Here is a 17,506-nt window from a genome sequence, read left to right on the forward strand (position 1 = left end):
GTGACAGCAAATCTCATCCATCATTACACACACGCACTTCTTTCCTTCATTCCCTAAGGCAGCATTAGTGATGGAGTACTCTCCAAAGCTAGCTGCAGCACTGCTCTTAGCCCTCACGTCCGCCATGATCGTCACCGCCCAGAATGACGACGCTGACTACATGGTGAATGCCCACAACGAAGTGCGCGCCGCCGTCGGTGTGGGGCCGGTGACGTGGGACCCCATAGTGGCGGCGTACGCGCAGTCATTCGCGGAGAAGCGCCGCGCCGACTGCCAGCCAATACTCTCTCCGGAGGGCGGTCCATACCGAGAGAACATCTTTCGGCCCCTGGTACCGAATGGAATGCGATAGACGCAGTGATTTATTGGGCGTCCGGGAAGCAGTACTACGACCATGCCACCAACACTTGCTCCGCACCTACGGGTGAGTCGTGCGGTGAATACCTGAATTTGGTGTGGAGGGACACGAAGACCATCGGTTGCGGCGCTGTCGTCTGTGACGGCAATGCCGGTGTGTTTGTCATCTGCGGCTATAGTCCACCGCACATGGTTGGGCAGATTCCATACTAGGCTACGTATCAAGTATGCATGCGGCTATGTATGCATGCATGCACATAGCACCGTGCTGCATAAATAAATAATTAAGGGATACTTCTAGGGCTGGGAACTAATTATCGGTCGATTGATGTCACCGATATGTGTGTGTCCAGAAACCCTCCTCCCTTCACTCCTGTATCGTTCCGGGCTTTGATTGTTTTCGTATTTGTCTTGTAACTTGTGATTCGTCTTTGATTTCTTGTATTTGAGCTTCTTATTCTGGTTGTATCCGGGCTTTGCTCTTGATGGGTCTCTAGTATAGTTGGAACGAGAAAAGAACAAGCACAATATCACGTAGACCTTAAGTTCAAGCAACATGTTTGTGTTCTAGAGAACAAAACCTACATGTATCTTATATTTTAAATAATCTGATTTCAGCAATGTGTTTTCAAAATGAAATAACAAACTTCAACGAAACTGAGAAAATATTTTAGTGGCCTTGTAGTGATGCTTATCGAAGGTTGTTTAGCAACGATGCCCGAATTTTTTCACATGAAATGCGCTGATATTTATGGGCAATAATATGGATAACATAGCAAATAATAATATACTACTATATTAATAGAGCACAACTCTCATAAAAAGTTCTACTTAATCAAGGTGCAAGTTAAAAATCAAATGTCCCAAAATAAGACGGTTACACTATTACAAGTTCTGCTTGGAACAAGAAAATAATTTCAACCCTGAATAGGACAACAACTCAAACACCATAATGACCATGGATGCACGAGATGTCCTAGTCCTCCATGACCCATATCACCTTCTCCTTCCTACACAAGAATAACCGGAACGTTCTTACTGATTGTCTACAATTTTTACCTGAATTAAATAAGCGCATAATCCACAACCTAAAACGTATATTACATGATCAGGCTTTTTTATTTTTGAAGTCAATGATCTTGGGAATAGATTACCGTGCATTTCTTCTAGCGTAACTCCATCATTTGCAATAATTGGCGGAACTGGTCATCTAGTATCACTAAAGCTACGAGGTATCGCCCCCTCATCTTTGGAAACCCCCACTCTATTTCTCCCTTGTATCTTCCACTTGAGCGAAATCCAGAGTTAATTCAGTTCGATGCATACGTGATGGGTATATTCGTTTTAGTAAGTATTGTTTTTTCAAACAGAGGACATGATATGTTGCGACACTGGCTGCCTCTTGAGAAGCTAATCCACATCTGCTCGGAAGGTCGTTGTTTGGCGTATCGTGTATACCATGCATTGGTTTGCTCATTTATGCATCCATAAACCGATGTTTTTTCTACTGCATGGCCTGGCGCGGCATCCATGGTGAAACAACAAGGTGGGTACTTTTTTTCATTCCGATGAGGTCTCCGCTTATTGTTAACCATCCGGTGAGGTCTTCGCTTATTTTATACGACCTGGTGAGGTGTCCGTTTAGTGAATGGCTTCAATGTTTTACTTGGAATAGTTATGTTAATACCTCACCACCTAGAGCATATATTACGACGACGTCGCTTATTTATTTTTGAAGTCAATGATTTTAGGAATAGATTACCATACATTTCTTTGACCTAACTCCACCATTAGCGCCAATTGGCGCAACGGGTCATTTCGTATCATTAAAGCTAGGATCTCGCCCTCACGTTTGGCGACCGCAACTCTCTTTCCCCCATGTCTCTTCCACTAGAGCGAAATCGTGAATTAATTCAATTGGATGTATAAATGATGGGTATCGTCATTCAAGTATGCACTGCTGCTTCAAACAAAGGGAATGATCTGCCGCGACACAGCCTCCATCTTGAGAAGATAATCCACATATGCTCGGAAGGTCGTTGTGTGGTGTGCTGTGTGTAATAGGCACTTATTTTCTTTTGTAAGAATCCATGAATCGATGCTTTTCCTATAGCAGGGGCCTCACGCGGCATCAAGGTTGTCAGAATCGTGACTCAAGTCTTAGAATCTTACGATCTTACGATCCAAACTAGCCCCTCCGATTCTACGATTTTGCTCATAGAATCTAAGTTTCTACGATCCTAATAGTTAAGATTCTATGATTCACGATCCTAGCAACGGAGCTCCGATCCAATTCAGAATCGCGATTCTGGTAACTTTGCGTGGCATGCACAGTGACACAACACGTTGCTTGCTTTTTCAAAGGGATGATGTCTTTGCTGATTTTTGCGATCCGGTGAGGTCTGTGCTTATTTCATACAACCTAATGAGGTCTCCGCTTACTGATTGGCTTTAGTTCTTACATGGAATAAATATATCGATAATTCACCACCTAAAATGTATATTGTGATTATCACAATTTCTTATTTTTGAAGTCGATAATCTTGGGAATAGATTACCATTCATTTCTTTTTGAGTAACTCCGCCATTTGGGCCAATTGACGAAACTGGTCATCTAGTATCACTAAACCTAGGATCGACCTCTCATGTTTGGCGACCCCAGCTCTCTCTTTCTCCAATGTCCCTACGACTTGAAAGAAATCGTTAATTAATTCAATTGGATGCAGACATGATTGGTATATTCAATCTAGTACGTATTGCTGCTTCAAATAGGGCACGATTTGCTGCTATACAGGCTGCCTCTTGAGAAGCTACATCTGCTCGGAATATCGTTATGTGGCATACCATGTGTAATAGGCACTGCTTTGCTTATTTATGCTTCCATGAATCGATGCTTTTTCTACAGCAGGGCTTGACGCAGCATTCAGGGTGACATAGCATGTTGGTTACTTTTTATAAATTAATGAGGGCTCTACTTATTTTTTTTATGACCGGGTGAGGTCTTGGCTTATTTTTGACGACATGGTGAAGTCTACGCTTACTGATTAGCTTTAAGTTTTCAACCGGGAAAGTCGATATTGTTTTATCACACCTACCGCGCGCCAGAACAAATCAGCTGCCGGAAAAGATAATAATCCACGGTGTCACGACAGGTTAGTTACTTTTTTCAAACTGATGAAGTCTCCGTTTATTTATTTATTTCGAACAACTGAGGTCTCCGCTTCCTGAGTGGCTTGAATTTTTCGCACAAGCACATGTATTGGAATTTTCCCCGTACGTATAAGTGGATATTCTTGTTTCCCTACTGAAAGGAGAATAATAATGGCTCTAAGATTAGCTAAAGCAACCCATCGAGCTAGCTTGTGCACTAGTATAAATACACAACTCACGGTGACAGCAAATCTCATCCATCATTACACACACGCACTTCTTTCCTTCATTCCCTAAGGCAGCATTAGTGATGGAGTACTCTCCAAAGCTAGCTGCAGCACTGCTCTTAGCCCTCACGTCCGCCATGATCGTCACCGCCCAGAATGACGACGCTGACTACATGGTGAATGCCCACAACGAAGTGCGCGCCGCCGTCGGTGTGGGGCCGGTGACGTGGGACCCCATAGTGGCGGCGTACGCGCAGTCATTCGCGGAGAAGCGCCGCGCCGACTGCCAGCCAATACTCTCTCCGGAGGGCGGTCCATACGGAGAGAACATCTTTCGGGCCCCTGGTACCGAATGGAATGCGATAGACGCAGTGATTTATTGGGCGTCCGGGAAGCAGTACTACGACCACGCCACCAACACTTGCTCCGCACCTACGGGTGAGTCGTGCGGTGAATACCTGAATTTGGTGTGGAGGGACACGAAGACCATCGGTTGCGGCGCTGTCGTCTGTGACGGCAATGCCGGTGTGTTTGTCATCTGCGGCTACAGTCCGCCGCACATGGTTGGGCAGATTCCATACTAGGCTACGTATCAAGTATGCATGCGGCTATGTATGCATGCATGCACATAGCACCGTGCTGCATAAATAAATAATTAAGGGATACTTCTAGGGCTGGGAACTAATTATCGGTCGATTGATGTCACCGATATGTGTGTGTGTCCAGAAACCCTCCTCCCTTCACTCCTGTATCGTTCCGGGCTTTGATTGTTTTCGTATTTGTCTTGTAACTTGTGATTCGTCTTTGATTTCTTGTATTTGAGCTTCTTATTCTGGTTGTATCCGGGCTTTGCTCTGGATGGGTCTCTAGTATAGTTGGAACGAGAAAAGAACAAGCACAATATCACGTAGACCTTAAGTTCAAGCAACATGTTTGTGTTCTAGAGAACAAAACCTACATGTATCTTATATTTTAAATAATCTGATTTCAGCAATGTGTTTTCAAAATGAAATAACAAACTTCAACGAAACTGAGAAAATATTTTAGTGGCCTTGTAGTGATGCTTATCGAAGGTTGTTTAGCAACGATGCCCGAATTTTTTCACATGAAATGCGCTGATATTTATGGGCAATAATATGGATAACATAGCAAATAATAATATACTACTATATTAATAGAGCACAACTCTAATAAAAAGTTCTACTTAATCAAGGTGCAAGTTAAAAATCAAATGTCTCAAAATAAGACGGTTACACTATTACAAGTTCTGCTTGGAACAAGAAAATAATTTCAACCCTGAATAGGACAACAACTCAAACACCATAATGACCATGGATGCACGAGATGTCCTAGTCCTCCATGACCCATATCACCTTCTCCTTCCTACACAAGAATAACCGGAACGTTCTTACTGATTGTCTACATTTTTTACCTGAATTAAATAAGCGCATAATCCACAACCTAAAACGTATATTACATGATCAGGCTTTTTTATTTTTGAAGTCAATGATCTTGGGAATAGATTACCGTGCATTTCTTCTAGCGTAACTCCATCATTTGCAATAATTGGCGGAACTGGTCATCTAGTATCACTAAAGCTACGAGGTATCGCCCCCTCATCTTTGGAAACCCCCACTCTATTTCTCCCTTGTATCTTCCACTTGAGCGAAATCCAGAGTTAATTCAGTTCGATGCATACGTGATGGGTATATTCGTTTTAGTAAGTATTGTTTTTTCAAACAGAGGACATGATATGTTGCGACACTGGCTGCCTCTTGAGAAGCTAATCCACATCTGCTCGGAAGGTCGTTGTTTGGCGTATCGTGTATACCATGCATTGGTTTGCTCATTTATGCATCCATAAACCGATGTTTTTTCTACTGCATGGCCTGGCGCGGCATCCATGGTGAAACAACAAGGTGGGTACTTTTTTTCATTCCGATGAGGTCTCCGCTTATTGTTAACCATCCGGTGAGGTCTTCGCTTATTTTATACGACCTGGTGAGGTGTCCGTTTAGTGAATGGCTTCAATGTTTTACTTGGAATAGTTATGTTAATACCTCACCACCTAGAGCATATATTACGACAACGTCGCTTATTTATTTTTGAAGTCAATGATTTTAGGAATAGATTACCATACATTTCTTTGACCTAACTCCACCATTAGCGCCAATTGGCGCAACGGGTCATTTCGTATCATTAAAGCTAGGATCTCGCCCTCACGTTTGGGGACCCCAACTCTCTTTCCCCCATGTCTCTTCCACTAGAGCGAAATCGTGAATTAATTCAATTGGATGTATAAATGATGGGTATCGTCATTCAAGTATGCACTGCTGCTTCAAACAAAGGGAATGATCTGCCGCGACATAGCCTCCATCTTGAGAAGATAATCCACATATGCTCGGAAGGTCGTTGTGTGGTGTGCTGTGTGTAATAGGCACTTATTTTCTTTTGTATGAATCCATGAATCGATGCTTTTCCTATAGCAGGGGCCTCACGCGGCATCAAGGTTGTCAGAATCGTGACTCAAGTCTTAGAATCTTACGATCTTACGATCCAAACTAGCCCCTCCGATTCTACGATTTTGCTCATAGAATCTAAGTTTCTACGATCCTAATAGTTAAGATTCTATGATTCACGATCCTAGCAACGGAGCTCCGATCCGATTCAGAATCGCGATTCTGATAACTTTGCGTGGCATGCACAGTGACACAACTTGTTGCTTGCTTTTTCAAAGGGATGATGTCTTTGCTGATTTTTGCGATCCGGTGAGGTCTGTGCTTATTTCATACAACCTAATGAGGTCTCCGCTTACTGATTGGCTTTAGTTCTTACATGGAATAAATATATCGATAATTCACCACCTAAAATGTATATTGTGATTATCACAATTTCTTATTTTTGAAGTCGATAATCTTGGGAATAGATTACCATTCATTTCTTTTTCAGTAACTCCGCCATTTGGGCCAATTGACGAAACTGGTCATCTAGTATCACTAAACCTAGGATCGACCTCTCATGTTTGGCGACCCCAGCTCTCTCTTTCTCCAATGTCTCTACGACTTGAAAGAAATCGTTAATTAATTCAATTGGATGCAGACATGATTGGTATATTCAATCTAGTACGTATTGCTGCTTCAAATAGGGCACGATTTGCTGCTATACAGGCTGCCTCTTGAGAAGCTACATCTGCTCGGAATATCGTTATGTGGCATACCATGTGTAATAGGCACTGCTTTGCTTATTTATGCTTCCATGAATCGATGCTTTTTCTACAGCAGGGCTTGACGCAGCCACTGGTGGAAAAACAGGCTTCCGTCCAGCCCCATAAGTCGCGAAGCTGTAGGAACCGCGACTAATGGGACCTTTAGTCGCGGTTCTGGAGGTGAACCGCGACCAAAGGCCTGGGCCCAGGGCGCTCGGTGGTCAGCTGGTGCACGTGAGGGGCTTTAGTCGCGGTTGGCCAGGACAACCGCGACTAAAGGCCTTCGGGCACCTTTAGTCACGGTTTGCCAGGCCAACCGCAACTAAAGCCCCTCCCCTATATATACCCATCCAGCAGCCAACACTTAGCCATTTAGAGCCATTCTCTTCACACTTAGGGTTTAGGTTTGCTTTTGGTTCCTCTTATGCACATAAGGTGTTTGATGAAATGCCCCAAGAGCATGAAACAAACATGACATGAAGTGTTGGAGCCACACTCCTCGATCGCGGTTAGCAACTTGATGAACCTTTGATGTGTCATTGATAAAATATGCATGTGTGTAGTTCATTGTTTAATTTATATTGTTTGTAGCTAGTTAGTTCAACAAATGCATGATGGTTAATTATATATTTTATATTATAATAATGCAGATGAATCGGCACTGGATGTACGTTAACCGACTCTCCGGCGAGTTCACTACGGGTTTGAAAGATTTCCTCGTAGTGGCTAATGCGAACAAGCGGGGGGGTTTTGTTATCTGTCCATGTGTTAACTGTAAGAATCAGAAGGGTTACTCTTCCTCAAGAGATGTTCACATGCATCTGCTTCGGCACGGTTTCATGCCAAGCTATAATTGTTGGACCAAGCATGGAGAAAGAGGGGTTATAATGGAAGAAGATGAAGAAGGGGATGATTTCATCGATGAAAGCTATCTTGCTCATTTCGGTGATACTTTCATGGAGGATGCTGAAGGTGAAGGGGAAGGTGAAGAAGAGGCACGTGATGATCCCGTTGATGATCTTGGTCGGACCATTGCTGATGCACGGAGACGCTGCGAAACTGAAAAGGAGAGGGAGAATTTGGATCGCATGTTAGAGGATCACAGAAAGGCGCTGTACCCCGGATGCGATGATGGTCTGAAAAAGCTGGGCTGCACACTGGATTTGCTGAAATGGAAGGCAGAGGCAGGTGTAGCTGACTCGGCATTTGAAAACTTGCTGAAAATGTTGAAGAATATGTTTCCAAAGGATAACGAGTTGCCCACCAGTACGTACGAAGCAAAGAAGGTTGTCTGCCCTCTAGGTTTAGAGGTTCTGAAGATACATGCATGCATCAACGACTGCATCCTCTACCGCGGTGAATACGAGAATTTGAATGAATGCCCGGTATGCACTGCATTGCGTTATAAGATCAGAGGCGATGACCCTGGTGACGATGTTGAGGGCCAGAAACCCAGGAAGAGGGTTCCCGCCAAGGTGATGTGGTATGCTCCTATAATACCACGGTTGAAACGTCTGTTCAGGAACAAAGAGCATGCCAAGTTGTTGCGATGGCACAAAGAGGACCGTAAGTCGGACGGGGAGTTGAGACACACCGCAGATGGAACGCAATGGAGAAAGATCGACAGATGGTTCAAAGATTTTGCAGCTGACGCAAGGAACATAAGATTTGCTCTAAGTACGGATGGCATGAATCCTTTTGGCGAGCAGAGCTCCAGCCATAGCACCTGGCCCGTGACTCTATGCATCTACAACCTTCCTCCTTGGTTGTGCATGAAGCGGAAGTTCATTATGATGCCAGTGCTCATCCAAGGTCCGAAGCAACCCGGCAACGACATCGATGTGTACCTAAGGCCATTAGTTGATGAACTTTTACAGCTGTGGGGTGGTGTCCGTGTGTGGGATGAGCACAAACAAGAGGAATTTGACCTACGAGCGTTGCTTTTCGTAACCATCAACGATTGGCCTGCTCTTAGTAACCTTTCGGGACTGTCAAATAAGGGATACAATGCATGCACGCACTGCTTACATGAGACTGAAAGTGTACATTTGCCAAATTGTAAGAAGAACGTGTACCTTGGGCATCGTCGATTTCTTTCGAAAATTCATCCAGTAAGAAAGAAAGGCAAGCATTACAACGGCAAGGCAGATCACCGGCCGAAGCCTGTGGAACGCACTGGTGCTGAGGTATTTGATATGGTCAAGGATTTGAAAGTCATCTTTGGAAAGGGTCCTGGCGGACAATCAGTTCCGAAGGGAGCTGACGGGCACGCAGCCATGTGGAAGAAGAAATCTATATTCTGGGAGCTAGAATATTGGAAAGTCCTAGATGTCCGCTCTGCAATCGACGTGATGCACGTTACGAAGAATATTTGCATGAACCTCCTAAGCTTCTTGGGCGTGTATGGGAAGACAAATGATACAAAGGAAGCACGGCAGGACCAGCAACGTTTGAAAGACCCTGATGACCGGCATCCGGAATGGTTTCAAGGTCGTGCCAGCTACGCTCTGACCAAAGAAGAGAAGGTCATCTTTTTTGAATGCCTGAGCAGTATGAAGGTCCCGTCTGGATTCTCGTCCAATATAAAGGGAATAATAAACATGGCGGAGAAAAAGTTCCAAAACCTGAAGTCTCACGACTGCCACGTGATTATGACGCAATTGCTTCCGATTGCTTTGAGGGGGCTCCTGCCGGAAAATGTTCGAGTAGCCATTGTGAAGCTATGTGCATTCCTCAATGCAATCTCTCAGAAGGTAATCAATCCAGAAGTTCTACCACGGTTACAGAACGATGTGATCCAATGTCTTGTCAGTTTCGAGCTGGTGTTCCCGCCATCCTTCTTCAATATTATGACGCACCTCCTGGTTCACCTAGTCGAAGAGATTTTCGTTCTCGGTCCTGTATTTCTACACAATATGTTCCCCTTCGAGAGGTTCATGGGAGTATTAAAGAAATATGTTCGTAACCGTGCTAGGCCAGAAGGAAGCATCGCCAAGGGCTATGGAAATGAGGAGGTAATTGAGTTTTGTGTTGACTTTGTTCCTGACCTTAAGCCGATTGGTCTTCCTCGATCGCGGCACGAGGGGAGACTAAGTGGAAAAGGCACGATCGGAAGGAAATCAACGATATGTATGGACGGCCATTCTCTGACTGAAGCACACCACACTGTACTGACCAATTCCAGCTTGGTGGCTCCGTACTTTGACAAACACAAGAATATTTTATGCTCTGACAACCCGGGGAAGCCTGAATCCTGGATTAGGAAGGCCCACATGGAGACTTTCGGCAGTTGGTTGAGAAAACATTTAATGAATGACAATGATGTTGTAGATCAGCTGTACATGTTGGCCAAGACACCATCTTCGACTATAACGACTTTCCAAGGGTACGAGATAAATGGGAATACATTTTACACGATCGCCCAAGATAAAAAGAGCACCAACCAAAACAGTGGTGTCCGCTTTGATGCAGCAACCGAGAATGGGCAAGAGGTCACATATTATGGTTACATAGAGGAGATATGGGAACTTGACTATGGACCCTCCTTTAAGGTCCCTTTGTTCCGGTGCAAATGGTTCAAGCTAACAGGAGGTGGGGTAAAGGTGGACCAGCAATACGGAATGACAATGGTGGATTTCAACAATCTTGGTTACCTTGACGAACCATTCGTCCTAGCGAAAGATGTCGCTCAGGTTTTCTATGTGAAGGACATGAGTAGCAAACCGAGGAAACGGAAAGATAAGAAAACGATCAGTACATCATGCGATGATCCAAAGCGCCACATTGTTCTTTCAGGGAAAAGAAACATCGTGGGAGTGGAGGACAAGACAGACATGTCAGAAGATTATAATATGTTTGCTGAAATTCCGCCCTTCAAAGTGAACACCGACCCAAGCATTAAGTTAAATGATGAGGATGCTCCATGGATACGGCACAATCGTAAGCAAGCAGGGACACAAGGGAAGAAATGATGTGTAATAATTTATTGTACCAAACTTTGTTGAATGGATCATGTGAATTATATTACCCGTGATGTGTTTGGTGTCCATTTTCGAATGATTCGAGATACCACTGATGATACATGAAATTTGGAGTGATTTAGTCATACTCCTGCCTAGGCGTATAATATGCATACTCGTAGTCTTCATAGCCGCTTTCGTCGTTGTACTGGTAGTCGTCGCCTTCTAAGTTGCCGCCGTCGTCGTCGCTGCTGTCGTCGCTGTCGTCGGGCGGCGCTCGTGGCTCGAACTGAGGGTAGCGCAGGCGGGGGATATCGCCGGCCGTGATGTAGTCCATGACGCTCTGCAGAGTCCGGCCGTACCACCATAGCCGACGGCCGGCCTCGTGGAAGTTCCCAGGAGGCAGACCGTCCTCCTCATACCTGGCGAGCGCCCTCTCACGCCGATTGATGAAGAAGGCGTCCCAAGTATGCTGGTTATCGGGATGTCAGCGGGGATTCATCCGCTGCTCCGGCGTGAGGTCGAGGTAGTAGTGGTTCGTGATGGCCGCCCGGCGCGCAGTACCCTGAGGGACGGGAGGGACCGGCACGCCGCCGGCGCTTAGGCTCCAGCCGGTGGGGACGCGGTAGCCCGGTGGACAAGGGTAGTTCGAGGCGCAAAGCTCCTCCACCTGCTGGTAGGTTAGAGTGGGTGCGGTGGAAGCCATGAGAGAGTGATGAGAGATTGTAGAGATGTGATAATGCTGGCCAAGCCGGGCTACATATATGTAGTGAGAAATGGCGGGAAAAATGGGAGCGGGAAGACAGGAGGCGGGAAGACAGGAGGCGGGAAGAAAGTGGCGGGAAGAAAGAGGCGGGAAGACAGGGAAGAAATGGCGGGAAGAAGAGGAATCCAGAGCTGGTCATCTAACCTTTAGTCCCGGCTGGTTGGTGCAACCGGGACTAAAGGCCAGACCAACCGCGACTAAAGGTCGTTGCGCGCGGGGAACGCAAAAACGACCTCTCAGCGGGCGGATAGGAGAAGAAAGGGGCGGCGCGCTCACGGCTCGGGCGAGAGGCCTCTCAGCGGGGCATCACAGCCACCGCACCAGGCAGGCGTGAGAAAGATGGGTCGAGGCCGAAGGCCGGCCCAGGCCGGGGGGGAGAGAGGCTGTGGCCAATGTTCCCTTTAAATGGATTCTCTTTTTTCTGTCCCGTTTTAGGCAGATTCAATGTATTGTCTCTATGCATATTTTTCCTACGAAAATATGCTTAGAAAACAGAAAATAAAATGTTTGAAGTTTCTATAAAAGCAATGATGATTTTTCTGAAAAGAAAAAGATAAAAGGTTCTGAAAATAAAAGAAGATTTGGGGGGGCCTTTAGTCGCGGTTGGTCTGGCCAACCGCGACTAAAGGTTACCCTTTAGTCGCGGGTCGCCTCCCCAACCGCGACTAAAGGGGGGGGGGCGCGGGAAGGCAAAAAACCCGCCAAAAACCCTTTAGTCGCGGTTGGGGAGGCGACCCGCGACTAAAGGGTACCTTTAGTCGCGGGTCTCGTCCCCAACCGCGACTAAAGGGGGGGGCTATAAATACAGTGCGGGTCGCCTCCCCTGCCGCCGTCTTCTCCATCTCTCTCGTCTTCTCCGATTCCAACCGTCGCGCGCGCGCCGAAGGCCTGCCGCCGCCGTCGCCCTCGCCCTCGTCGACGCCGCCCGCCGTCGCCCTCGCCGTCGTCGTCGCCCTCGCCGTCGTCGCCGCCGTCGCCGCCCTCGCCGTCGCGGTTGGTTCCTTTCATCTTTCCCGCGCCGCGCCCGCCTTCCTCGCTTCCTTGGAAGAACGTCTTGGAAGAACGAACGTCGATCTTGGAAAAAGAACGTCTTGGAAGAACGTTTTGGAAGAACGAACGTCTTGGAAGAACGTCTTGGAAGAACGTCTTGGAAGAAAAAGAACGTCTTGGAAGAACGTTTTGGAAGAACGTCTTGGAAGAACGTCTTGGAAGAAAAAGAACGTCTTGGAAGAACGTCTTGGAAGAACGTCTTGGAAGAAAAAGAACGTCTTGGAAGAACGTCTTGGAAGAACGTCTTGGAAGAACGTCTTGGAAGAAAAAGAACGTCTTGGAAGAACGTCTTGGAAGAAAAAGAACGTCTTGGAAGAACGTCTTGGAAGAAAAAGAACGTCTTGGAATATAAAAAAGATCATCGAGTTAAAAAATCATCAATTTAAATAATTAATCAATCTAAATTGAAAAAAACTAGCAAATGAACCAGCGAATCGGCGGTCGGCCAGTGCAAAGCTGAAGCAGCAGGTTCACGGTCAAAAACTCTAGTTAAAACTCTCCGTGACGTCGTCGTCTGCCGCCCCGTCTCGCGCTCTACCGCGACACCCTCTCCCACCCCTTCCTCGCCCCCTCCTTTTGCCACCGCCCTTTCGCCACCGCCACCGCCACCGCCCCCCTTCTTCACTTAATTAATTTGTTTTTACTACATGTTTTCAGGACTGACATAATGGCGGACGATAGAGCTGACCCGATTATGGACAACTATGATCCGGACGGTGAAGCACATATGTTCGGCATCATAAACGGCGATATTCTATATGTGCCGACCGGAGAAGAAGAAGATGATATCTCTTCTTATCTGAACCTTGACGGTGAAGATGAAGGGCGCCGTCAGCAAGATGATGCCGAACAAACGTCGATAAACGACGATCTTCAAATGGAAGTAGCAACCACCTCCGGCGCCGAGGTATATATATACATTGAGCCTCTGGTGATACAAACTAACTGATTTGAATAAATATGTGTGTACTAACGCGCGCGACTCTCTTTCTTATTTTAGCCCTCGGCCGGATCGTCGAAACAATCGAGTACGTCGTCAAAGCGTGGCGCAACCAAGACGATGAAACAAGGAGAAACATGCACCATCGAGGTTGTCGACAGTGCAACCGGCAGACCGCTGGAGCCCCGCAAGAACGCCATCAAGTTTGTCAGCCAATGCGGAGCCGTTGTTAGAGACAACGTCTCGATCACCGTCCAGGAGTGGAATGAGCCAAAGAAGGCACGAATTGCTGCAGGTTTCACTTTTGTCGATAAGAGAACAAAAAAAGATTGCTTCAAGAAGCTTATGGAACATTTCGTTCTACCTCCGGAATACAACAAATTCGATGAGGAGGGTAACAAGATTGAGGAAAACAAGGAGAGGAGGAGGCTAGTCAAACAGTTCGCTCTTCATAAGATGGCCGACGCATTCCGGAAATTCAAGCAAAATCTAGCCCATGACTTTGTCAAGCAGAACAAGACTCCGGATTTCAAAGGACAATATGAGAAACTGAAACATGATTGGCCAGAATTTGTGAAGCAAAAGAAATCGGAGCAGTTCATTCAAATATCGAAAAAAATAAGGAAAATGCGGCTAAGAAGGAGTACAATCATATTATGGGGCCAGGAGGGTATCGCATTTTGTTGCCTAGGTTGGAGAAGATGGAGAACGAGCTGAGGGCGCGAGGAATCCGTCCAGGTACGGAGGGATGGGACCCAAGGGCCAAAAGCTGGTGGTACGGGCATGGGGGAACGCTGAACCCGGAGACAGGGGAGTGTGTTTACCGGGGCAAATTAATTAAACCCACCCAAGCCCTTATTGACGCAATGAGGGATGCTCAAGAGGGGAAGATCAAGTTCAACAGAGAGAACGACGCGCTGACAAAAGCCCTCGGGAATCCTGAACACGGAGGACGTGTACGAGGCATGGGGCACATTCCGTGGAAAATAGGGTTCCCCCAGAACGATGACCCGTACGGTTATAGAAGCCGTAAGAGAAAGATGGATCGGGAAGCAGATGTTGTGGCGCGGTTGGCATCGGAAATGGATGTGATGAAGAAAACCATGAGTGTACTAGTAGCCGAAAGAGATGCAGCTCGGGTGCAGCATGAAGATCATCCAGCGGATCTCGGAAGCCAGCAGCGGAGAAGCAGCGTGGCTTCCACGGAGGCCCCACCGGCTGGTGCAGATGAACCGACGATCGAAATTAATGCACCGGAGCCTCTGGTGGTCGAAATTACTGCACCGGAGCCTCCTCGCTACCCCGTGGACGATATAAAGGAGATGAAAGAATGTCATCTGTATTATCCTATCGGGAACATGTCCATGAAGGTAGCCATCGGCAGTGCTTTACCATGTTTACCTGGAGCACTCCACCACAACAACCCCATTCAAGATGGCTATGCTCGTGTCACGGTGGACGACATAGTCCAAGGGTTTGAGGACCTGGAGATTGACATTGCTACACCTGAAGGGGAGAAAAGACTTGGAGATGTCAAGCGCCATTTCATTCTATGGCAAAAGAAGTTTATCAAGTTTCCAGGCGAGGCGCCAAGGACAACAAGTCCACCCCCCTACGGTGGTGGTGGTGGCGGTGGCGGTGGTGGTGGTGGTGGTGGTGGTGGCGGTTCACCTACACCTCCGTCACGTCAGCCGACGCCCCCCAGTCCACAACGTCCGGCGGGTGATCAGACGCCACCCCCCAGTCCTCGTCCGGCGGGTGATCAGACGCCGCCCCCCAATCCACCTCCGGCAAAGAAGCAGAAGCAGAAGCAGTCCTGGATTATTAACCCGGACCCTTATGTACCTAAGACCACAAAGGTACCGGAGCCATCACTGAAGCCTCTCCCCACAAGGCCTTGGGAACGTAGTGCCGAGGAAGTCGACACGGCCGCGGCTGCTGATTTGGAGAAATGGAAGGCGGACTGCAAGAAGAAAAGAGAGCCCGAGCCCAAGCCAGTATTTTCTGATGAGCAAAAGAAGTGGGCTAAGTCATTTTTGAGCACACCGTCCCGAGCCGCGAAGAATCTGCCTGACGACTATGCACGTGAACTTCGCAGGCAGGCACTCATGTTCAAGGAGAACAAAGAGCGGGAGAAGGCCGAAAGTAAAAAAAGCGGGAAACAAGTTGCCCAGCTCGGGGAACAAAGTAAACAATCGATTGCCCCGCTTATAGTGGAAGCCGCCGGTCCGGATGCCCCCGAGATCATACAAGCTGCGGCAGCACAGGGATTGACTGCAACGAGTGCCAGAGAACAAGCGGCCAACTTAGGTATTACTCTTCGTGAACTGTTAGGCCTTGATGAGGCGCCAGTGAAGGAGGTAGTAATTACATATGTCAAGAATGGGCCTCTCATCGAGCCTGCGCAGGAAAAGGATCTACCTCCACAAATGAAAGGTCTGCTGAAATGGTACAAGGGTTACATAAAAAATAAAAGCGCCAAAGATTATATTTATGCGGAAGTTAGACATGAGCATCACTTCAAACATTACTATGTACAAATTGAACTGAGTGAATTGTTCCAGCTTTTCAATCTGCGCGATCTCGACAAATCTATCATCAGTTGCTACGTTCTGTAAGTGATTTATTTCTACCCCATCTCGTTCATATTGCCTGCACTATATATATGTCCTAACTATATTGTTGTGTCCGCTATTATACATGCAGAATGAAGATTAAGGAATGCAGAGTAAGGAACATCCATGATGTTGGGTTCATTGACCCACACATCGTTAATGGACATGTGTTGGAGCATCACCCCGCCGACATGGAGGCAGACCTGTGGCAGTTTCTTACAAAGCAGGAACTCAAAAGTGATATTCTATTTCCTTACCATTTTGGGTGAGTGTTTCTGTCTTGAGCACATTCTCTTTTGTTTACTCCATGCATGGTATGTGGCCGGCTAATCGATGAGTTATGCATGACGTACTGTGCATGTATCGTGTCCGCAGGTTCCACTGGATTCTGCTAGTAATTAAAGTTAACACCTCAGAATGTCTCGTCCACGACTCTCTGAATATGGATCCAAAGCTTTGGGGCGGCATGAGAAGAATGCTGCAGAAGTAATTATTTTCATTCATTTGCGCTCTATATCGATCGGCCTATTTCGTTCATTTCCTAATATCAAGTAACTAATAACTCTCTTGTTCATTTAATTTTCTTTGCCTCGTAGGGTTTGGAGACGGTTCGTAGATACAAAGGTCGGTGAATTCAAAAAAGAGCTAGAATTCAAAAGGTCAAAGCCGAAGAATGCTGGGGATATTCAGCCAGCGGGGACCAATCTATGTGGATACTATGTCTGTGAGATGATCCGGAGATACACCTCTGAGCGGGTTCCGAGTGATACCAATGCTAAGAGGAATAACCTCCGGATGATGCTTAGTCCAGAAGCTCGCTTCCGACCACTTCAAGAGGAACTAGCTGGATGGTTCAGCAGGGAAGTCCTCCATCCTAAAGGAGAACACCATTACGAGGACGTAGAACTTTATATGCATTAAATTATGTATGGAAACTTGTTCAAAATTGTATATGGTCATCCGATGATATTGAATATATATTGTATATTCCTCTTGAATTCTTTTTCGTTCTAATGTCAAATTTGTTTGAAATTGTACATTCATATGCATGTATGTAGTACCGTAGAATATATGAAATTCCTTCAAAATTAAAATAAAGCACAAAAGAAATAAAACAATACAAATTAAACAGAAAACAGGTTTAGGGGGGGGGGGGGGCGCGGGCCTTTAGTCGCGGTTGGCCAGAAGAACCGCGACTAAAGGTCCTCCGCCCCGACGGCCGCCTGGCGCCCACGTG

At 46.5% G+C, this 17,506-nt stretch overlaps 2 protein-coding genes and 1 pseudogene across 2 annotated transcripts; all 3 read left to right on the forward strand.

The window, feature by feature from the left end:
- Positions 1–825, forward strand: LOC123441142 (annotated as a pseudogene).
- Positions 826–3,747: 2,922 nt separating this feature from the next.
- Positions 3,748–4,575, forward strand: LOC123441143 (pathogenesis-related protein PRB1-3-like). The gene has a single exon (XM_045117650.1). It carries the CDS (start codon positions 3,818–3,820, stop codon positions 4,316–4,318), a length of 501 nt encoding a protein of 166 aa, XP_044973585.1. The 5' UTR covers positions 3,748–3,817; the 3' UTR covers positions 4,319–4,575.
- A 3,014-nt stretch (positions 4,576–7,589) lies between these two features.
- On the forward strand, positions 7,590–9,401 carry LOC123441144 (the record flags this gene model as incomplete). Its single annotated transcript, XM_045117651.1, has 2 exons — positions 7,590–8,609; positions 9,006–9,401. Coding segments are annotated over exons 1-2 (1,416 nt in total), but the record flags the coding sequence as incomplete, so codon positions are not given.
- Positions 9,402–17,506: the final 8,105 nt, after the last annotated feature.

Source organism: Hordeum vulgare, chromosome 3H (assembly GCF_904849725.1).
Source record: "Hordeum vulgare subsp. vulgare chromosome 3H, MorexV3_pseudomolecules_assembly, whole genome shotgun sequence".
NCBI classification, from domain to species: domain Eukaryota; kingdom Viridiplantae; phylum Streptophyta; class Magnoliopsida; order Poales; family Poaceae; genus Hordeum; species Hordeum vulgare.

Coding starts and splice junctions, on each gene's coding strand:
- LOC123441143 (XM_045117650.1), top strand. CDS start 3,818: ATGGAGTACTCTCCAAAGCTAGCTGCAGCACTGCTCTTAGCCCTCACG.